Source organism: Nomia melanderi, chromosome 14, assembly GCF_051020985.1.
Source record: "Nomia melanderi isolate GNS246 chromosome 14, iyNomMela1, whole genome shotgun sequence".
NCBI lineage: Eukaryota > Metazoa > Arthropoda > Insecta > Hymenoptera > Halictidae > Nomia > Nomia melanderi.
Window position 1 is genome coordinate 7,632,135 of NC_135012.1, and position 24,809 is coordinate 7,656,943.

Below are 24,809 nucleotides of genomic sequence, written 5' to 3' on the forward strand. Positions count from 1 at the left end.
GTTCAAAGTTAAATATCAGATTTTATAGTTTTACCGCGTGAAATCAAGTGATGACCAAGGGTCACCTTCCGGGTGCAAAGGGTTGAATCGTAACAATTGACCATAGAAATACAATATTTAATTTGATCTCAAGAAAATTGAGATTTAATTATTTCTGTTAATCCCTGTTTGAAATCTTCGCCACTGTTCTGACAAAACACCGTGCAGCAAAGGGTTAACTGGCTAAACTACAGTTACTTATCGTACAAAATTTGATTGAAAGAAAAAAGGAAAACTATTCGCCTGTTCCTATTTATTTCCTGGCGATTAGCGTTATTAGCCAAAACGTATTTCTTCCTGTTTTCCGTTTCACACGGGACTTGACAAATGGAAGCGATTTTGCCCATTGGCAACCTGTTCCGAACAATGATAGCGGACCACACGCAGGCGGGAGGAGTGAAGTAGCTGCCGCAAAGAAACCTCTTCCTGGCCAACCTATCGAAACCTTTCAGCGAAAAGCAGGATACGTCGCTCGTCCACAATTCGGCTCATTGACAATTGCTGCTAGTAAATCAATATGGCGGCGCTTTTGTAGGACCGTCAAGGCCCACGGAAAAATGGTGATGCGGTCACAGCAAAGCTTTCCTCCCACGCCGCCTCTATTGTAGCGGCTGCGATTTAAGTGGCGTCGAACGCCGACTTCAAGGTGTAAATGTCAACGACAAAAAGAAGGGAAACTGGAAGATGACCTTTCCTGTTTACCCTCCAGTGGGTGTGCACTGTGATGCGTCGCGTTTGTGATGCGAATGAGTTGCATTTTAATTTCTATACTAAACACAGAATATTTCAAAACTATGCAGGACGCGTACGTACTTTTAGGCGCATTTTATTCCTTAACATTTATATGATCGTTTTTAATATATGGACACCATGGATACTTGTAGAGGGAATCCCCCCAGCCTTAGACACTTATAGCTTTTTTAACGGTATTTATAATTATACATGTCTTTTAAATTATTTTTGTGTGTGAATTTGTATTAGAAATCTTACAATGAAACAAATGGAATAGTCAAAATCAATATATTTATTATCAGATATATTCAATAAACTTGCATGCAGATTGAATAGTCAGATTCTTCTAGTATCAGAAATATTCGCAACCACATTATTTAACTGTCAGTGGGATAATACGTCGCAAAGGTTAATAAAAAATTTTAGTTCAACAAACATGTCGCTTGAATTCCATCTAAATACAGTGAGGTTTAATCTGTAACTTATGTTATCAAAAATGGATATTTAAAAGTATTCTAAGTTCGAACAATTTAGAATCAAAGTATACCTTAGATAATATTCATTATTAGTAATTTTTATGCACAATATTATCTCATTTTATGAGCACACTTAATTGAAAAAAATTAATAAACAACTGTACATGTTATTCAAATAGGTTTAATGTTTTCTGTATAACGACTATTATAATAGTGGCAATGATTAACCCCTTGCCCTATGATTTATTTTAACTGTGATCGATACCACTACTCTATCATTAATAATTTATTAGAAAAAAAAATAATTTTTATGCTTGTTTTATGCCTATGTTTCCTCCAAATGTTAACGATTGGTAATAGAAAAGTAATATTTAATTTATATTTAAAGAAAATAAATAACACTTAGATTCTTCGAGTTCAGTTTAAAATTTTCATCGCGAATCTGACACGACATTGTAGGTCAAGGGGTTAACAGAATAATTCATTCATGAAAATTCATATCCCAAGGTATCTATAGTATCGATACTCTAGAAAGTCAGTGCTCGGGGCACCCCCTATGAAGCAGGGTAGTAATTTGGTGTAGACCATTGTGCCAGCAGAGATCTATGATACCGACCAATGAAAGAGTTTTTTCATCCACGAATCCTGTCTTCTGTCAGTGTCGCTGATTTCTCTTATTTCCGACGATCGCTGCTTTTATCCCGTCACTGACGAAAGACTTAACCACTGAGAGATATTCCCGTCGGTAATAATGTGGACATCTTATGAGACTTCGTGTTCGATAGTCTGAAATACCGATTGTGCAAAAGGCAAACGTTATGATACGCCCTCTACGAGTAAAAGTGGCAAATTTAAGAATTATGCTCGGATCGATAATTAAAATTGGCAATATCGAAAAGAAATTAATAGGTTATTATAATTTCTTAAACACTAGATTTACGGACATCTATTCTACAGTTTATTCTATTGTTCCCAGAAAAATTGATGTCGTTCTGTGTAGATCTAGGAAATCAAATATTTAAAAATGTATTATCAGGGACCATAATCAAGTAATTGAATCAATCTAAATCGACCTAAACATTTACCAAGTAATATTTATAAAATTCAATATAAGTCAAATTGACTCGTTTAGTAAATCTAGTCTTAAACACTCATATATTTAGAACGTTTAAATGAACTAGCTCTGTAAGGTTAATATTTTTCATAATTAGTCTGACCAAAAAACCAATTTTGTAGATGAGAATAGAATTAAAATTATGATCATAGACTTTTATTTATTTTTTTGTAACAACTACTATATCACGAAGTCTTGATGTTTCATCGTTTAATTATAAAATTCCAAGAAATAGCAATAAGAATTCATTAATCAGTCAAGATTTATTTGTCCTTGTTAATTTATAAGAAAAACCATTTAAAGAACAATGCCAGGATATTAGGATAGTTAGGAACACTTTTATGTCATCATTATTATTATTCGCTTTATTGTCATTTCATTTACTCATTATTGTCTAGACAAACACATAAATACATTATCATAAAATCGAAGATGATTAACCAACAATATGCACGAATCGCATCAGTAATAAATCGATGATATCATTCAATCGGAAACAACCATGTCGAAATCTTCCTGATTGAAAATCACATTAATATACACATATTACACAGTATTCTATTACTTCTACTTATTAGTAATGAAATATATATATATTATAAACAAATAAAAGCTGAATTTGCGTTATTACTATCGAGCTTGTAAGCCCTGAGTACTAAGATTTACACCGACTACTGGTATATGTATATCGAAGATCACGTCACGGCTTCCTTAATTGTATTTTTCAGCTATTGTAAATGTCTACTGTAGAGAAGCATTAAAACATTGCGATATAGTAAGTCGAATGAAAATATCTTAGAATATTTATCCAAAAGGTTCGCGAGGAACGTTTTATCTTTCGTTAGACAAACTTTCAGTTACATTTCGACCGAATTTTTCGATTGTAGAGACTGTTTTCTTAAACTCGAGTACAGAAACATCTGAAGTTATCAAATCCTATGTTATTGTTTATTTTATTTATTGTCAGGTGAATATATTTGTATTTTCAGCGCAGTCGGGGTTCCGAGTTTTTTAAGAATAGATGTCGATTAAAGAAACATTAAAAGCACTTTACGTATTTTGCTTGTTAGACTTATTTTACATCCTAACAGAAAGACACTTATGATCTTGCAAAAGAGCTTGAGGCGCGTTTGATAATATTACTGACTTTATAATGTTATTATAAACACTAACACGATATTATTGTCATTGATTATTGTCTAATATGTAATTCAATTGTCGTCAAACACATACAATTTTGTAATAATATTTATAATAGAAGTTGTTTTCATTGATAGTACATCGAAGATATCTCATATATCTAATCTTCTGATGTAAAGAACAAAGTATAAAACTCAAGCTCTGACGCAAAGTATCACTGCAGCAAATTGTCTTGCTCTCTAATAAATAATTTGATACGACTACGAAAGTATTTCAATTAAAAATTGTTACTAAAATTGCAACTAAAAATGGAATTTAATAATCGCCATATATTTGTCCGTAGAAACAACATGTAATCTAATAAGAAAACCTTAAATTGTGAAAGCTACTTGAAATTTTTAATTGACTGAAGAATTAAAATTAAAATGATCCAAATTAAAAGATATTTATAATACATAAAACAAACTAGTGACATTTTATACGTCATATACGAAACGAAATGAATTTCGGTATGTAGAGTTTCATTCAACTATTATAATAAAAAGATCATTTCGTGAATGAAATTACTTCATTCAATGAACCGTGCGAAGCTTATACGAAGAATATAACACAATTTCTGTGGTATCCTTTAAACGAAATTTTTACAATATCGATATTTCAAAAAATATAACGGAAACTCATATAAAATGCCTATAAAGCATATCCTAGGTCTCTTCTGCGACAAGAAATTGATGTGCGCTGACCATACACTTGAGACAGAGTATCCTAAATCTGTACGCCGGCCGGAAGGTAGAGTCCTTCGAAGCAGCATGTTTAGAATTTTCAGCTTTCATCTTTTGCTGTACCCGTTGGAAAAAATTGTAGAGATAAGCTTATCGGTATTATTAATTTCGCACACGACGAGTAGCTGGATAGTCGGTTTATGGCATTTTGGGGAATTTCTTTCTAAGAAAATTATCGGTCGTTGATAACAAGAACCTTTTGAAGCCGTGTCGACAATCTTCGTGCAAGGCTTGAACGTGGGGCGAACCCGCTTTAAAATGTGGCCTTAAAGACCTTGTTGACGGGGCGGAGGAGTTGTTCGTGGACGACTCATCTCCGGGATTCTCCCTGAAATAGAGCACACAGATTTGCGTCAGATTGCAAAAGAATATGGAATAGTCACATTAACACTAGAACTACCGAGCAGTCGAACTGGCTTTTTCTTATTCTCCTTTAACGCGTTAAATGCCGCGCGATTTCATAGAGCAAAATACACAAAATGGAAGAAGGTGTAATGTTAAATCATCTGATTGAATCGCATTGTTATTATCGCACGTTCATATAGCTGGACGTCATCGTATTAGATAGCATTATTTATAATATAGAATTGTTTTCAAATAATCATGATTTAATTGAGCGATCTATAATAATCCGATTTGGTTGGTCACCGGTGACCCCCATGGCATTCAACGTGTTAAGAATTATAAGAGTGCATTCATTTAGATTTCAATTGACTTATATATCTCAATTTGTATGCTACCGAAACAAGTTTTTTAGTCATTTCTTCGAGTAGCATTTGCATATCGTCAATAATTGCGAAAGACGAAATTAGAAAGGGGTGATTTTCAGTCGTCTGGTAGTTCCAGCGTTCAGTCGTGTAAGACGAATTGTTAGACTTCTTGTCAAACGATGAATTACACGTTTAGAAATTACGAATCGAAAATATATACAAAGAAATGATTTGATTACTGGAATGTTTATTTGAATTAAAAAGTCAAGTTTCCTTTTTCTTCAAATAATCTAGCATTTCGTATTACACGAATCGTAAGTAGTATTTATACTAAACAGAGAATTAATTTGTGTGAACTATTAGAATGTAATCCTGGCTACATGACATTTTCAGAAGTTTAAACGTTTGTTTGCTAATTGTGACGGATACAACATTGTTTTTAATATAGAAACATTAAGACATAACGAACTGTCCATTGCTACACAGTAATACGTCTATAGAAGCGAAATAAAGTACATAAAGTGTTCGTCGATGAAAACCCTGTTCCGGGCACCTAGATTCTGTAACTCGCTGTGTTCAATCCTAAAACTATTCTGAACACACGGCACTTACCTAATATGTAATTATTGGATTGGTTGAAGAAACCTTGTTGTTTCATATGAACGAGCCTTTTAATAAATCCATTCTAAAATGATTTATCGAGCAAAATGTGCAACGCTAAATTTAACCCTTAACGACCCAGTAGTGCCCGACGAACACATGTTCAAATTGATTCATTTGTGTAAATTGACTTTTTAAATAAATTATTGTAGTTTATCAGTTCGTATTCATAATAATTTTAACTTCAGTAATATAATCTGTAAATTATTTACTTTACTTTAAGTAAATGTTAAAGACACTACTGATCATTTAGGTACAATAAAAAGTTAACGAGGCAAAAGCTTTCCGGAAACATCGTTGAAAGACACAACAAGGCTTCTTGACCAATCAAATACTTAACATTCCAAGTGGCATAATGTTTTTGTTAAATAATAATAACGTAGATATTATTTAACTTTAGAATCGCACATGCGTGTCTCAAATATTACTGAAATTTCTGTTTTCGGTTATTTCTTTTACAACAGACAATAAACTTTAATCACTTACACTATTATTTCCTGCGCGTAACTGCATATTTCATTAAAAAGTTAGTAGAATACAATTTGTGAAACACGATGCGTCACTCGCGAATCATATTTCCGAAATTTTTGATTATACATCTTAGACGTTCGGATTTCGGATTAGGAAATAAATCGTTTAGTTGTGAACCGTTTGTTTCGTAAGGTCAATTGTCATAAATTTAGCTGACATTTTACCTATATTAAATTGCAATGTTCCCATTGTAATGGTCTGGAAAAGGCAGAAACAAATGGCTATGCCTCAAACGCATACAAACAATAATTCATCTATCTTCGGTTTTTTCGATCTGTCAGCAGTATGAACCTGTACACGTCATGAAAGATGTAACCGAATGTTTAGTAGTAAATCCTGCATACTTCAATAAATTAGATCTTTCAATTCATAGTTTCATTCTCCTAATAATTCTTTCCTCAAAGAAACATATTTACAGGTTCATCTTATTGTATTATCCTATAAAGATGCAATAATTTAGTTCAACATCAGATTGTTAAGACATTAATGCACGATTCTATAGTTAGATAGTAATTTATAGCACGTAGCAGTTTTATAAATGTAGCAGCTCTAACATCGAGTTATAGATAACGAAGTATTAATATTTGAAGTACTAAAGTGTCAATTGAGAATTGCTGAAGTGATAGGTAAAGATAAAAACTTGAGGCAATAGAGCTTGGGTAACCTAAAAATTTCCGTTTCTTTTATCTTTGCTATTTTTTTGAATTTCTGAAGTGAAAATTCCCCTAGATCGAAATACTGTATATTTTCCTATTCTCTTGTACATACAATCGGAAAATTATAGGAGATGTTAAAAAATTATTACAATAAAACTTTAATTGCTGGTAGTGGTCTATAATATTATATAAAATATTTTCTACACATTATTGAATAAGCAACAACAGATTTTTAAGAATTTTACTGAGAAGTTTTATAGAGTACGAAATAACTTTAAATTTATATTGTAGTAACTTTTTATATATACTTGAGTTATCAATACCTACAATAAAGAAATACCTGTTATCCTTTGAGAGACTTGAACAGAGAAACTGGTTCATATGAAAATCGATCATATAATAAAGTTTGAAAAAAATGGAAATTTTCAAGTTACCGAAGTTCTTTGATTAGTAAGTGAAATCCAGTTTGTGCGAACAAAAATATTTTTGATTTGAAACATTTTGCTCACTGGAAGAAGTGTCAAAATAAAGTGAACCGAATTATAAGAGTCACATAAAATATTCGTTTTATAAATACAAAATATAAAACAGAAACTTCGTTAGAAATAAGAAATCTGAGTATGTAATTGAAGAAACAAGTATTCGAAATTTCTTCGTCGCCCAGAATGTTTGTTCTTGACAGACAGCTGAACATCGATTTCTTGCATAGTTAACAGTTGACCTAGTTAATAATACATTAGAGACTTAATCTAACAATGATCTAACAATAATCTAATAATAATCTAACAAGTATCTATGAAATTAAAACACAAAACAATCCTCCGATTGTTTAGGTTATGTTGCATCCCAGTGATCCAGAGATGTTCCGCCAGCCAAAACAGCAATCTAACATCGAGACGTCAACGTGACAATTCACTACCACAACTATCTACATAGAAAAAAACAGGAGTTGAAGAGGAAACACGTTTGATGAACGTATGGCATGAAATGGTAGCTGCAGCTGCCACTAGTATTGCGATGGATGCTGTTATAACTGTACCTTTGCTCTCTCTAACAGTCAAAGGATTGCTCTTTGACAAGGACTTCCTCTTACTAGCAGATTACACGCTTCTCTACTTATATTTCGTCTCCGTTCAAACGACTAATTTCGTTCCTGATGATTGTCAAGTACACTTCGATGGTTCGTATAGCGTTGACGCAACAGCATGATGACATCACGCGAGAAGGCGAAAGGTGGATGAGAGAAGATATAGGGATAGTGGAAAAGAGACATATAAAAACGAAGAGAAAAGTGAAGGAGAGCAGGTGAGAACCTAATGGTCTGACCTGCCAACTAGATACCGGGGTGATCGCGAAAATCGAGAGGCCCCTAAAGGTGGAAGCCAACCAATTTGTGCCAAAGATCCGATGTGTCTTTTACTTGCTTGAAATGTTTCCGGGTACCCGGACTGTTCTACCATCAGCTGCAACTCTGGTACAGAACCTGTTCCTGGCATTCATAGACAGCGCTCAATTTATGTTCAACTGTGGACTACTCGAGTTTAATAATTCGACATGTTCGCGGATTTCATCGCGAACGGGTGTTCCCGTTTTAAGGAGCGAATTTTTATTTGCTTTAGATCAAAAAGTAGCGAAGGTAGATATTGACAAAATTACTAAATATCAAATGTAACGTTCCGTTTCGTATAGCTGCCGAAATTGACTTTATCATATTCATCTGAATCAAGTGAAAAATAATAACTCTATGGCATTCCGTTCTTGAACGGAAACATAATTACAAATCTTCTATAGTTTAATAACTGAAACACCGCACATTGTGAATAAATTAGTATATATATGAACTTCCCCTATAGGTACATAAAATACAATAAATACCATTGTTTATCAATATCTTCTTATTTCTTTCACTACCACGCCAAAATTTAAATAGAACACCAGCCATCTATCTCTTTATCTAAGATCAATACCAAAATAAAATCCGACAAAGCTCATTTTCCCATCGCCCTAATCAAAACTTCGTTACAATGCACCGGAAGCTTCCTTCCTTTCAAAGGTTCCCAATCGAGTTAAGTCGCGCGTCTCATCGACCACCGATAACTTAATCACCAACGAACAAAAACGTTTCACTTACCCATGAACCTTTTCTCAGCGTTCAGATACTGACCGCCGAGGGTGTCCATCATATCTTCGTAATCGAAACCGTTAGTGTTCTGCATGACCGGCATAGGATACTCCTCGGAGAAGTCGATCTCTTTCTTGGACCTCCTGTTTGAAATGGCTCTCAGGATCACGCTGCTTGGGATCGAAATGCCTCTCTTGAGGGTAATAGGCCAGGCCATATTTTTCGCCAAAGAGGAGACGCTCCTTTTTCCCTGTTCGCGCCATGGGAAGTCTCCAGTTCTAGCCAAGGAGCCGAGGTTCCGTTTGCCGTACGGAAGCCCGTAATCTCTCGCGATGGATCCCAGGTTCCTCTTGCCAGTTTGGGGCAACGTGTACGTTCTGGCCAGGGAAGCGACGTTTCTTTTACCGGCGAACGATACCGCTTGATCTTCAGCGGCGTTCCCTTTGCCCTGGAGTTCTTGATCCCTCACCATCGACGCGATGTTCCGTCTGCCCTGTGGTAGCGCGAAATCTCTGGCCAGAGTGCCGACGTTTCGCTTCTCCATCGGGTAATCTGCTGTCAGAGCTGCCGCGTCCAGCACCGAGCGAGGCAGGAAATATTCCCGGGGAATTTTCGGGCCGCTTGGTTCGGAATCGCCGCTATGCAGACAAAGGGTTCGCAAAATTACGGCAAGACATATTGTAAGCAGGGCTTCAGATATAAATGCAGGGTGGAATTTTTAAAAGAGATCTATCAATTATGTATTAATAAATCGGTTAAAAACGCAGAAAGCATCTTAGTGCATAGGAATGCTTGAGATTCTGTTATGGTAATATGGTCGTCGACAAATGCGATTTAATTAAGTAATCGAGAAATCAGCGGATCATTTTTATCCAAAGAAGGAAAATTATTTTAGCTAATATTGAAAGCAAGGAAGAATGATTGAATAGGATGTAGGGTTTTGAGGCGAAGTATTTTTTCTTACTTTTAATAATAGTGGGAATAATTTAGGTGCTCTAGTTAACATTAACATCTTGTATATGAACCGGACAAGTCATAGAATTGGGAATATAGGAGTGGAGTATAAACTCAGGTCTCAAATAAGCTGGTTTACCGCTATTTGTGAAGCAGATTTCCAGAGTGACGTCTGAATTTAATGGATATGCCACGCATATTCTGCCCCGTTCATTGCGAATAATTATCAAACACGGGTTACTCGTGATACAAGTTAAAAAGATATTCATCCTTATCGCGTACGGAAACCTGTTTATTTAAAAACTATTTTTGTCTCTATATTCTTATATGTGTTCATGTATTCACGATTCAAATATAAATATAGGATGGACTTTTTAAGAGATCTGTCAGTAAATTATGTATTAATAAATGAGTATTCAATCTTTGGAATCAAAACAACCGAAATGCGGAACGAAACGCAGAAAGCATCTTACTACATACAAATGTTCGAGATTCTGTTATAGTAATATAGTCGTCGACAAATACGATTTATTTAAGTAATCGAGAAATCAGCAGATCACCGTTGTCCAAAGGAAAGAAAATTTTATTAGATATTTTGAATAAATAATAATATATTCTTACCAGTAATGAGTATGTTAGTAAGAAATATACTAATATACCAAAGGACGAATTATATGAAATAAATTGTATATAACATTCTTTTTGTAGTTATAAATAGATTTTTTCCGTAAAAAACGATTGTGCAATGCCATTTATAAACGAATTTTCAGTAGTACAAAGCACATGGATAGTTTAAAATATACGTGATAATTATTTCTAGTGAAAAATCTTTCGAGTGCGAAGGGTTAATAAATGATTACTGACAAAGTAGTTGAATTGATCATAGTTGAGCAATAAATCACAGGGCAAGGGGTTGAAGTAAACGTGTTATTCACCTGGAGATAACAGTCCTCTTTTCTTCATCGTCCTGGTTTTCATTGAGTCGGTCCTGAATGCTGATCGGCAGATCATCGTTTTTGGCTAGCATCGCGATGCTTCTTTTTTGCGAGCCCGGTTCCAAAAGCTCCGCGTCAATTTCTTCGCTATCGTCGAAGAAGCCTCCCGATACGTCTGGCAGTTTTTGCGCGTGCCCGATGAGATGTCCACGCAGGACCGGGTCTTTAAACAGTTCTAAATACATTGCGGGGGGTATACGGATCACCGTGTCATCGCCGCTTCCTTCGGTTAAAGCCTTTAAGTGCGCCATGTCATTGCGGTTTTTCGCGTCCTGAATCACGAAAGTCTTTTTGGGTATACACTGAGGGCTCTCCTCATCCTGGCATCTCACCTACGCCATGAAACAGTATCATTTAATTACATTCCCATTCCAGCGGACTGTATTACTTACTGGTAGCGTACAGTGAATAATTGCAATACTCAACGGGAGAAGAAGGTTGCAATTATGAAGAGATAGAATCGAATTCATCCTAAGAAACGAATGAAACAGAAAGAAAAACCTTAAGACTTTTAACCCCTTGCGGACGAAGATTCTTTGAAATGTACAAAAGCTACAGCAGATGAAGTTAAATTATACATTGATTGTTTAAATAATGGAAAAGGAAACTACGCACTGATCTGTTGCTATTTGAGTAATTCAATCATTTGATTGCAACTTAGTCTTCCAAGTATGAACATTTCACCTCGCCGAGATATCGATGTTCGTCCGCAAAGGGTTAATACTAGAACCGAGCATTTAATACGATCGATATGTAATCCCTGAAAATTGTAGAAATAGATTATTTTCAGTTTCTTCAAACATTTATTATAGTATTCAAGTGAAATTATTTTTAAAACCATTTCGAATATTCGATACTTTGAAGGTATCAATAATTGCGAAACAAGAAAATCAGAACTAGTCATTTTGACTGGTACGGTAGTTCTAATGGTAACTCAAACATCAAACAGTTATATAATTGATTACATATTCCGTTAACACGTTGACTGCCATGGGAGTCAAATCGAATTACTATAGTTCACTCAATGAAACGACGATTATATGAAAACATTTCTATATTATAAATAATGCTACATAATACAGTGACATTCAGCTAGATAGACGTGGAATAGTAATAATGCAATTCGATCAAATGATTTAATATTATATTTTTTTCATTCGGCGTATTTTCCTCTGTGAAATCGTGCGGCATTCAACATGTTAAATTATTGTACTTTAGTACCAAGTTTAAGTCCATCAAAATTCTTAATCTGGAAAGATTCAGTTGAAAAAGTAGGTGATGCGTTGTAAAGTAAATATTTACACTGTGCTTCCTCAAAATCTCATTTTACGCTTTCTACCTCGTGGACGATCAACTATGAAATATTCATATGATGTTTCTTCATGGTTATATAAAATATGAACATGATTATATGTATATTTTATAATGCACGCTCATACTGCGGATATATTGTAGAATATTTTATTCGTGAATGATATTTCTATAATAATTTGTTCATTATTAATAATATTAATTACTATTTCTCAAACTTTGAACTGTACAAGCTTCGAACTTCTTTAAACCCTAAAAATAGATAAAGCCACGTGACTCATAGTTTGTCCATAAGTTAATGGTTATGAAAAATTTCTCTCCTAATATTTTTTAAAGAATTTTGAGCGAGCAATTATTTATATTTTTCTGAGTGAAGGAGAACTGATCATGAGAAATATTTAAGGGAAGTTTGTATTTCTTTTAAGTTGTAGATTTGATGATTTGAAGATTTGAAGATGATTTGAAGATGATTTGAAGATTTCAATGGAAGAATCAATTTTCTTTTACAATTAATTGGTTTCTCAGGATGAAAAATATCTGAGTAAGAAGTAAATGAATTTTTTTTAAATTTGCCATTTACATAACAAGATTTTACAGCGTCAATCTTTGAAAACTTCTGTCTTTGAAAAATATCGAGCACTTGTTATTTAGATATACAGAGATTTTCACCACGAAACTGATCAATTTCGTTGACGTGTTTGAGAGATTTATTAGAATTACAATAGAAAAGCTGTATACAAACAGTGTTTCAAGCCATTACCGTTGCTGAAATATGGATTGAAATACCTACCGACATTTTTGCGATAGGAACCGTACAAATTCGAAAATTTTACAGGAACGAAATTCGCCCGCAGTGCACTCGAACACAATCGCCAAAAATGTTACGATGAAAATCGAGTGTCAGATATGTAGTGAGTGTCATGCGAGAAATCACGCATACATAATCACGAATTTCAACAAGAAAGGAAAACCAAATAAAAAGAGAAAATAATAAAAATTATCTTTAAACATTGTTTTGTGAAAATAAAAGCGGTTAAACCAAATGTTTAATACCAATGATAAAAGAAACGCTTGACAATTGAAACAATATATTAAATGGAGCATCTAAAAATTGATTAAAAGGTTGACCATAACGATCGATCTTCTAAGTCCAAAAAGTATTAAAGTTCCATTTCTTAGTATTTGAATTTAACCATACAAAGATGTGAAACTAATCTATTTTAAATAAAACAAATTGTTTTTAAATTATAAGAATGACTCAAACAGTAAACTCACAGGAGTATATTAAAAGGACTTTCGTAAAAATCACTTGGAAATTAATAATTTTAACGTAAAGTAGCAGCTATAACTTCGCAGTCCATAGATTAAGATGTTTACTACCTGGAAAAATAAAATAAATATTGCGAATAGAGAAGTGGAAGCATTGGCTATTTTTAAGATTATTACTAATTAAAAGTCTCACGAAATTATGACCAGCTGCTAATAGCAGCATGCACAAGGTGGATCAGTTTGAGGAACAAAACAATGACATACTTGTGGCGGATTTCAACCGTCAATTTGCTCTCGATTCTCGGTTTATTTCAGCTTGCACAATCGTTCCTTAAAATATCTGCTACACGTCTAGCCGAGTATCCTGTATATTGAACTTTAAGCCACTTGAGCCGGATCCTGTCGGACGCGTCACGAGTTTGTCGGAACTTCGTGTTTCACATAACTCGAATAGCTCGAAACATGTTTGAAAATGTTGTGCTTGAGGTTGGTTCGTATGCGGTCAAGGGGTTTAATGCTAATAATTACACGCTTTCAACAGGTATTTAATCCTTTGCGATTCTATGTCAAAGTAAACTCGACAAATTTGATTCCGCTATTTGTAATCAATAAATAGTTCTGTTTACTGTCAATAAACAGTTCTATAAATTCCATAATCAATAAATAGTTCCATATATAAATAGTTTTATTTATTGATTAATTTATTAACAATAAATAAAACTATCAATTTATTAACAGTACATAAAACTAAATAATAAATAAAGAATTCTTAATAATAAATAAAACTATCAATGTATTAACAGTACATAAAAGTAAATGATAAGTAAAAAAATTCTTAATAATAAATAAAATTCTCAATTTATTAATTTATTAATGTATCAACACATTATTTCTTAAAAGCCCAACATTAACGATGCACATCGTTTAATTACAATAGTTTGCGTCATATACCATAGAATTATTAAAAACACCATATGTCCCCATACTTTCAAAGAGCAAAGTATCTTAAACACGAAAAAATCAAAGGTCGCGTTCGGACATTTAATTTCCAGGATAAACGATGTGATTTAAGATTGAAAGAAATCATTGGAAAAACGTCATTGTTCAAATTTATGCCCGCCGCAATGAAATTAATCGCCGTGTAATGGGTAAACCGAAGGACGGCTGCGCCGTAATTAAACATTCGCGTGGGAGCCAAATGAGTTCGTTCATTCATATCGGTGAAAACATAAAATTCGATTAATGATTGATATTCATTTCATAACGACACGGTTCCGTTTTCGGTTCGCGTCGAACGATTCGTTGAAAATTAATTACCGTAGTTACGCTGGTTACCATTAAGAATATTTACAGTTAGTAACGGAAGTATCCGAACGTTATGTATGTTTACAAGAAAACCTTTTCAACCAGCACACGCCAATTTTGATGAAACTTATATTAACATAGTTATCAAGAAAATATTTCATACATATTTTCTTTTATTAGCCAACAGCCACTTTGAAGGGGTGAAAGCACCCGTCAAAGTTCAGAGTTGAAAGTATATTTTTTACAATAAAAGAAATCTAAATTATTCATTTCGGGATGAAGATTTTAAAGAAATAATTTCTTTCCTATATACTCTAGTTTCATATATCTTCATTTATTGTCAAATATTTTCTTGAGAACCATGTTTTACGTGAATTTCATCAAAATCAGCGTGTGCTGATTGAAACGGTTCCCTTGTGAAGTACAAGAAATCTTTCATAATTTGATGATAAATATTTTTTAAATGCTATTATACGAATACAAATTTTTTCAATAAATAGCAATATACGGTATAGAATATTTTTAATGGTAATTTATTTGTTACCATGCTGTTCAAACACCTTCGTTGCTGACTATATATGCTTGTACACATTATTGCATTACTTTAACCCTTTGACCTATAATATTTAAAGAAAAAAGAAACTATTGTTTTTGCTCCTCCGAAACTACTGTATAGCGACATCCTAATCCGTGGTACATCCAGCCTGCAGTGCGACAAATTTTATTGCAGAGCCATACTGCAGTCGAACATGATCGCCATGATTGTGCTACGAATCACTCCATAGTCCTATACGTGATACAATTATTATATTAACATTAAAACTACCGAGGAGTTAAATTGTCTTCTCGAAATTTCTCTATAGAAACTGCGAGAATGCATCTATTGAAACTTTAATTGATTTACAATTCAGTTTGCGTATTGCTGATTAAATTCTTTAATAATTTCTCAAAAATCTGTCATCTTTTGAATCATTGCAAAAGGAAGAAATCAGACGTGGGTCATTTTGACGCGTCTGGTAGTTTTAATGTTAAAGGAGACCATCTAAAGATGTCCTAAATATGAGTAAACTTTAAAAATTTCTGTTTTGATTCTTCATTTTAATTTTTAATAACTATTGAGTGAAAACTTTTCTACGTGTATGACTGTAACCTTCTGCTTTATATTTATATCTTTTCTAAGCCAAAATGTTACAAAATGGCGCACAGTCCAAGAGTTAATTAACAAAAGATAAGATGACACTGGGCTGTAATAACCTTGGTGCGCGAATCTCTATGATAATCAAGAGCGTGTCTCATTAAATATATTTCCCTCGCCCCTTTCCCTGAATACACGTAACATTGCCCTTGTCCTCCAAAATTACGTTGCTATCATAAAGTGTCGCTCGCATCAAAATGCAAATGGATATTGTAAAATGGTATTTAATTAAACTATTGATTAATAAATATCGTGTTTTCTGATTTTCGTCTTGATTAAACTCGCAATTTGTTACTCGTCTTTTATTATTAAAAAGTTACCAGACAAAAATTCTTCGCTATAAGAGTACGTTAATGGTAAAAATTATATTTATAAGTATAATACAGTGTTTTTCTTCCATCGAGATGTAAATAGGTATTTATTTTCATTAAATTCAATCATGTAACGAGAGAATTGTAAAAGGGGAAAAAAATTCATCATTGCGTTCCTTTCAGTTTTGGAAAAAGTTCATTGTAACGTTTTGTTTCTTTAACGGATGAAGTTCGTTTTTACCGTAGAAATTGATTATTTTAAGTATATTCCCCATTTAAATAATCTGACAAGCTGTTCTGCATAAAATACATTAATACTAACCGTACCTGCACTTTGTGTATATCTATTCTTAGCGTAACCAGTCAAATAACTGGCTACAAAATAAAGGTACTTATAGAAGTTCCATGACAAAATTTTCTTAGTGAAAATAGTAACAAAAGGAAAGATGAAAATTGGAAAAGTGATTAACAATAGAACTACCGTACCAGTCAGAATGATTTGTTTCGCCATTATTGTTATCTTAAAAGCATTGAATATTCGAATTGATTTTGAAAATAAATAGTTTAACTTGAATACCGCAATGAATGTATGAAGAAACTGAAAATAATCTGTTGTGCCAATTTTTATATGGATTATATACGTTAATCGAACAACACAGGAACTGATATAAAGTTAAATGAACGAAAGAAACCGCAGTACTTTCAATCAAATTTGAAAATCAGTCATGTGACTGATTCGCAGTACGGTTAGCGTTAACGGTGTTACATTGCTCAGCATCGTATTTCATTCTACTCAAAATTGCATGCCAAATAATGGGGCTGTTTGCACAGCGACGCAGGGTGCACGACGACTAGCCACTGTCCCTTCTCGATCGGTTTTCTCTCTGTTGTCCTGGACACCGATAGTCAAACAAATCGATCTGTATCTGTGATTGCCGCACATCAATAGTGTCTGGACTTGCCAATAGAGAAACATTATCTGAATAAAGGTACATATCAAATGAAAAAAGACAAATTTCTGCTTTGTTAAATCGAGCATCTGGAAATTCATTTCGTGAATAAAATTTTATTTTGAGTATAATATTTAGATTTATATTGATATTGATTATAATATCATTGACTCACAGTGATATCGATTATAGTAATACCGAAATGACATTGACATTAATTATAATATCATTGACTGATATTGATATTGATTATAATGTTTGTTCTATGAAACCATAAATATATTCGACAAGTATTTTTTAATTAACCATATAGTATGCAACCCCAAAAATTTACACCCACCGCGAACGAACACCTGTTACAAACAGCGCCAAAATGCCAAAACAGTGCCAGTGTTATTAATGTCTTTAGAACAAGTCGACTATTGGGATTGGGAACTGTTTCGATAACCTACAGCGACAACCGACAAAGCGTTTTCCAATTCAGTGAAACGAGTTTCTGCATGAGATACGTCCGAGACGCGTTTCTTATTCTATTCCGGATTGAACGGCGCGTTCCGCATTCTTTTCGTGTCTTCTTCCCCTTTCCATAGAATTACCGGCGTTTTCATGCGTTACTGTCAGTCAACAATATCATGACATAAATCTCGATAATATCTCTGGAAGGCGTTAATAAAATGTACATATGCACAGTTCATTAACATAAATGTGACTAATTTGAATATATTATACATTTATTTTATAATAAAACAAATTGTAATTGATGTAAATATATATGATGAATTCTTTAAATGACATTGTACATATAATTCTTATCATTTTTCTTTAAAAAACATGAATAATATTTGTAGAATAACAGGAAAACTGTGACATTTTTATTGTTCGATAAAATATAATTCATTATATGCTAATAATCCAATTACCTTGTCAATAGAAAATATCTTGAATCTCTTGAGAAAGGTCTAATTACTAGAATCATGCAAAATCGATTACAAGCTATTTAGAAATGCCGAGCTCCTATTGTACAACCATCACCCTGTTATTTTAATAAAATAACCATCGAGACAGTTAGTCCTTTTCAGAGTTGACAACAACCGCAAGTAGAAGTTGCATATTAAATAAAATGAAATAAAATTAAATTCTTCATTAATTAATGTTTTTAAGTTGAAAGAAAATTTATATCTCATTCTTAGAAATTCTATCTAAAAAAGTAGACACTGCATTCGAATAAAGATTCTAAAATCAATTACTTATGATATAACTATTAATTAAATACATAAAATATAAATATTCCATAATAATATCATGTTGAAACTAATAATAATATTAATAAATATTAGTAACAGCATAAAAAGTCTCTGATCAGTATAATAGCAATGACAACACAATTATTATGAACATTCAGAGAAATACAGTGGTTATTTTCTTTGAAAGAGTATTTGTAGCTAAAAAATCGTTAATTTTCTTTAACAATTTTATTAATTATTATTATATAACAAAATTTAACAAGTTTTCGGTTTTATGAACATTGCCTAAAATAATTAACGTTTGCTCATATTTTTAAGTCAATTCAAAGTCAACTCTTAAACGTCTCAATTTATGAAAAAATGGACTTATACTGTTTGAAAACAACAGCTGACGTGTATTTGGAGTATGTAAGAACCCAGTTTTCAATGACGCGGAGCACAGTCATTAAGCGTGACTTTTAAGTCTCGTGGAACACGACTCTGAATAACAGAGCACCAATTAACAGTGTTATTCAAAGGTTGGCTGTTATTGTGTTTGTACAGATGTCGCGCATTATTGCCGAAGGCATTCAATTTTTCAGGATACAAACATATCGACTCGTCTATAAGCTGCGCGGAGAAATATTGGCGAAAGAATTTGATAAATGTTTTTTTTTCCGGCACCGTATGTGTTTTATATTCGGATACGCGTTCACGAAACGACTCGACAACATTCTACACAAATAAAACAGGTGTTTCAGGTTGAAATTTCAATAACACGACAATTTTAGATTTTTCAATAGTTTATAAGTAATGTATAAAATATTTCAATAGAACAATCAAATAATATTTTCCCTTTACATTATTCTTCAAATCATCGCTTTCAAGAGAAAGCAGCATTTAAAAGCGAATGCATGCTTTTCCATTTTATGTTCCATTTTCACGTTTTATTTCTCTCGTGCAACGAAAATGTGCGACATGTTTTATTCAAATGAATTGCACACACTCTAACGCAATTGTTATAGTTTCTTATAGTTTATGTGATACATATCAATATGAAGCTACACGAAACTCTGCAAAACTGCACGAAACTAAATAAATCTGAGTAAAACTACGTAAAACTGCTTATAAACGCTTGAAATTACACGCAAATGTGTAAAACTATCTGAAACTGTGCAAAACTACCTAAAACTAAGTGAATCCGAGTAAAACGATCTATGCGAAGCTACATAAAGTATACGAAACTACACAAAAGTACGTAAAATCGAAAAAACTATCGGTTTTGTAATTAGTTTTCATTTAACTAAACAATAAGTGTAAGCACAACGTGTTTCCGGTGTTAACGTTATAATTTCGTTGCTATATTATTTCCTGGCGTCATCGTAATACCCTATGTTTCTGAGAATTCACAGGTTCACGTGGGAAGATCGGAGCTTAGTTGGTAACTATGTATTTACGGTTGTCAGGGACAATACTGTCTAAGTTTTACTCGCGCGTAAATCGAGATGCTCCAACCCCGCGTTCGTTGTCAAGGAGACCAAGACTTTAAGCATGATTCTACTTACTGTCATCTCTATATCGAATGCGAAAGTTTGAACATTCTTTATACTTTCTCTTACTGCGGCTGCTCTGCTTACGAAGTAGAGCATTATCGAAAGAGAATTTTAGCCGATGTGCTTGAGCAAAGCTTTCGTTCTGTTTGGTTTGTTATTTCTTTTTGTCGCTTCGCCTTAACACTGAAACCACCAGACAGGTCAAACTAACACATTTCTGATTTCCTCATTTTGCAGTTATTAAAAAGATAACAGATGTTTTTCTGAGAAATTATTCAAAAAATTGATTTAGCAATACGCAAACTGAATTATGAATCAATTTATAAAAATCTGTAAGAAACTGAGAATTTTCAAATACTCAGGAATAAATTTATGGAGAATTCTCTCTGCCCCTCTGAGACAACTTTATGTAATTTCTTCAACAAGTTTAAATAATTGTTGCTTAATCGAAATAACTGATGAAAAGAATGAATGAATGAACCGACCCTAAAAAATTAATAAGATAAAATCCTAAAGAATAGCCAATTTCAAATTTTCCATGTTTTTAAAGTGTTCTTCTATTTTCGATTACATTTTTATTTTTTTCCGCAGCACTTAATTAAAACACGACCTTATTCGAAGCACATTTGCATCTCCTGAAATATTGAAATATCGCAAATCTTTCGAAAGCGTTGAATAAAAAATTGCGAAATTACAAGCTTTACTGTATTCAACGGTTAATCGTTAATCAGTCAAACGAATCCGTCGTTCTGGGTTGTTGGAAATGATGACAGATATTGATTCCCAAGTACGAGAGGAAAATTTTATACAAACAAAAATGTATACCGTTTTCACGTTCACGTCTCCATGAATAATTCTACATTTTCCTCAGCTTTAAATTTTGGGTTCAGTATTTCAGATTACGACACGTGTTGGATATTGTTATGTGCAACCACGTAATAATTTAAATAACTAAATAATATTTATTCGATGTTGGAATATTCATTTATTTATTCAGTCAATCAAATATAATCTATTGTAAATACATTCATGGTAAGACTGATTAAAAAAGATAAATAACACTTAAATTGAATAAATAATAAGCAATACTAATACAGTGATAATATAAATATTCATAAAATTCGAGACCACAGAGCACCTTGTATTCGCCAAACGCGAAATGAGCTCTTCGACTCTACTAATTTCTATCCAAGTATTTACTTAACGAATCCTGTGCTGCTGAGCTATCAGCTGAAGTTAAATCGCAGTCTTGTGGGTTGAGAAACGATATGGATTCGATTAAACACTTACCTATGTATTAAACGTCGCGAACTAAATTACTGGCGTACGCTTTACACGTTCGCGGAGTTCTAGAGCGAGACATGAAGACATAAAATACAGACTGTCACACAAGTTTCAATGTAAACTGTGCCAGTGTGTTTTACAGCTAAAGGGAAGGCTGAAATGTCACGTAGTACGTAGCCAACAAATTATTTAATACAAATATTACAAGGAGACTTCGCAAAATATTAGGTCCACTGGAAAGTTCTGCCTGACAATGTCACCGCAAGCTTTAAAAGATGAGTGATTCTATAGAAATTGAATCCACAAATTGCATCAGGCTGGGAGGAGGTCATTAGTAACGATGGAAATTATATTGTTCGGTAAATATTGATAAATGCGTATCGAAAATGTATTACTTCCTTTTAATTCAAACATTCACGCTAATATCGACAAAACATTTTACAATTTGTTTTATCCGCGAAACAAACTGTAAATGATCTGGAAAACAATTAAAATATCACGTAACAATCAATCTACAGATACTTCATTATAAAGTTTTAATAAACAGAAACGTGAATTAAAGTGTGCATCTTGTTTTTTATAGGTACTAAAGTTTTACAAAAACTAAACGATCTGGTTACAGGAAAATGTTTAAATCGTTATATTTACAGATTTCGCATTCAAAAGTATTTTTCAACACCCGACTGAAAGCACAGAGCAGTGAACATCGATTGAAAAAATATTGGAAGCCGTGTTTCTATATAACATCGGATTTTCCTTTCATTTGAAAAAGATTAATTTTACGATACGTACTTCCAACTGACAGCGTTTATTAATAGCTAAGAGAAGTTCATTGGCACGAAAAAATTTGAAAAGTATACTTTATAATATACCAAAATAGTATAGTTGATAGAAATTTGATACCTTAAAATATTGATACAAATTTCAATGTGAATTAACAGTGACAACATTGAAATATAATCTCAATCTATTAATTTGATTGACAGTTTCTGTCTCTTTAATCATAATTAATAATAATTAATAATTCATTGGAAGAGACAGAAATTCTACTTTCATTGTATGTTTATATTTACTTCGTAATTTCAACGTTGACGAAGCAAACGAGATATTCACGTGTCCATTTCCAGGCGTGACACCGTGTACTAATACGTATGTTGGATAAAATTTACATTTCATACCCCATTTTGCACGTGCTATTGGTATGTCATTATTGTGACAATTATTGACGGACATAACAATAAGGTCATCATTAATCGTGAGCATATAAAACGAAATTTGAATATCGATCACGTTCACTTTAGAAACCAGACAACAAATATAGCAATTAGCAACAGCAGTTGCGAGGTTTCAATAATCGGAAGCACGGGAACAATTAATGGCATTAATCTTGATACGTTGTCGTGCGATTGAATATAAACTTTTGAAAATAATGAAAATATTGTTGAAAAGAATTTTCCTTAATCACACATGAACTTGTTTACTAATAAAATCAATGCAAAGTTACTGTCTTGTTAGCATAATTCGTTTTTACTGAAAAATATTTAATAGGTATATTTAATACTATATTTGTTATATTTTTTCATTTAGGTACTTTTTATTTGGAATATGTATCACATCATGAAACTGGATTTTATGCAATTGTAACATTTCTGATCTGAAACTCGATAAAATAAAATATTTTCAAAAATGTAATGACTTAGATAATTAATAAATAACGTCTATAAATCACTTAGTATCTTTCATTAATTAAGCAAAGTAATTTATAGAGCATTAATAATTTCGAAATGAAACGTTTTCGAGTGCAAAGGGTTAAATAATGCCTATCAAATAAGTTTATAAAACATAGTTGACTCGTACTTGTGTTTTACATAAAATATAACAGCTGGTGCTCAGATAAATAAACAATTAATTGTGGTATATATGTATATACAGTACGCAGAAGCAGGAAAGTCACTTGAACCCAGAAGAACTGACACGAAAGGACTGATTGCAGAAGTTTGAATCTTCCTAGAGACTTCCTAGAGACTCGAATATCAAATGAAACGTTCACGCTTTCCTATATTAAAGACACCGAGTAAATTTGTACTTATTGTTAAATTTCTTCTTACAAGAATAATTATATTGCAGTTTTAATAACTTTCCATAAATACTTAACCAATAATAAGAAAATGCTTAACTTGTAGAATTGAGAATCAGTGTTTATGAAGTGTAACTAAATTTTCCTGATTATTTATAATAATAAATGAGATATGGTTTTAAGAACTTTATTGTAAAGAAACAAATGAAATGAAGTTTTTTAAGAAATTATTTCCATTTACTAATTATTTTCATGTTTCACAAATTTAATTTTGTAGGAATAAGGTTTAAAATTGAATGCTCCAACTGTATTGTACGAAATAATTCAATGAAAAAGCATGAACACTATGTAAGTGTGCAATTCATGAAGTGAATTTACGGAATTTATTGATAACAAGATTGAAATTCCTGCGCGGAGATTGTCAGAAACGACCACATATATGCTTTCATGTTTCATAACAATTTAAGCTAAATTATAATTACGACATTATTATTAAATTAATTAAAATAATTAGCAACTGTTATGTTACAGGCTGTTATGTTATATGTCACATATATTTGAACACATACTTCTTTATTACAGTATCCAAACACACGAAATTTAAATATTTTAATGCTAAACTTTCTACTACTTAAACTCACGAAATTAAAATATTTTAAATCAAGACTTTCCAGTATTTAACACACGAAATTTAAATATTTTCAATCAAGACTTCCCACTATTTAACACAAGAGATTTAAATATTTTTAATCAAGACTTTCCACCATTTAAACACACGAAATTTAAATACCTTAAATCAAAACTTTCCAATATTTAATGAAAGTATATATTTTAGCAATGGACGTTCCCCCTTTTTGCAAATATTCCTGTGTAAAAAAGTGAAATAAGTTTTATTCTCTCTTACGCTTATCCTCTTCGCGAGGCACTCAAACGTTGTTGAGAATCTGTGTATTTTCTTGAGAGGGAACCAAGCGAAACGAATTATTGAAATGTGCTTTAAGCACGACCACTTAAAAGGAGTTCTTCGTGGGAAAGTTGTCCAAGATGTGCAATCGCAAGGTAGTTTTTGAAACGCGGCATGCCCCAGAACCTTGTACGAACCATGCATATGCTGCCAGCTGAAAGTTTCCGAGAAGTTTTTCTCCTTTTTAAAAATGTAGCTTAACACATTCATGTCGGGGCACATTTCTATATAAGTCACTTATTGGACAAATCCATTAACACAAAGCGAAAAGTAAGAAAAAGTGATGCAACATTTTGATTTCGAAAAATTCCTTTTAAATGCAAAATCGAATCATCATAGAATGTTTTTTACGTGATTAACATAGGTAGTTCAATGTAATATATGTAAAGTATATGAAATAATATATTCTTCAAGTAACTTTTATTATTACAATTTTTCCATGATCAAAAGACTTTT

At 32.6% G+C, this 24,809-nt stretch overlaps 1 protein-coding gene across 5 annotated transcripts in view; it reads right to left on the bottom strand.

The window, feature by feature from the left end:
• Nucleotides 1–2,726: 2,726 nt before the first annotated feature.
• The window catches only part of Nplp1 (Neuropeptide-like precursor 1), a 32,730-nt gene continuing 10,647 nt past the window's right edge, over nucleotides 2,727–24,809 (bottom strand). Inside the window, exons 2-5 of one of the 5 annotated variants that reach the window (XM_031992229.2) lie at nucleotides 10,852–11,243; nucleotides 8,972–9,600; nucleotides 8,167–8,323; nucleotides 2,727–4,611 (exon numbers count right to left, since the gene is read on the bottom strand). In XM_031992229.2, the coding sequence (XP_031848089.2) occupies nucleotides 4,422–4,611; nucleotides 8,167–8,323; nucleotides 8,972–9,600; nucleotides 10,852–11,243 (1,368 nt within the window). In that variant the 3' untranslated portion in view covers nucleotides 2,727–4,421. Of the gene's footprint in view, nucleotides 4,612–8,166; nucleotides 8,330–8,971; nucleotides 9,601–10,851; nucleotides 11,244–24,809 lie in introns of all 5 variants that reach the window. The other 4 variants (XM_031992228.2, XM_076373719.1, XM_076373718.1 and 1 more) reach the window with 4 other exon arrangements.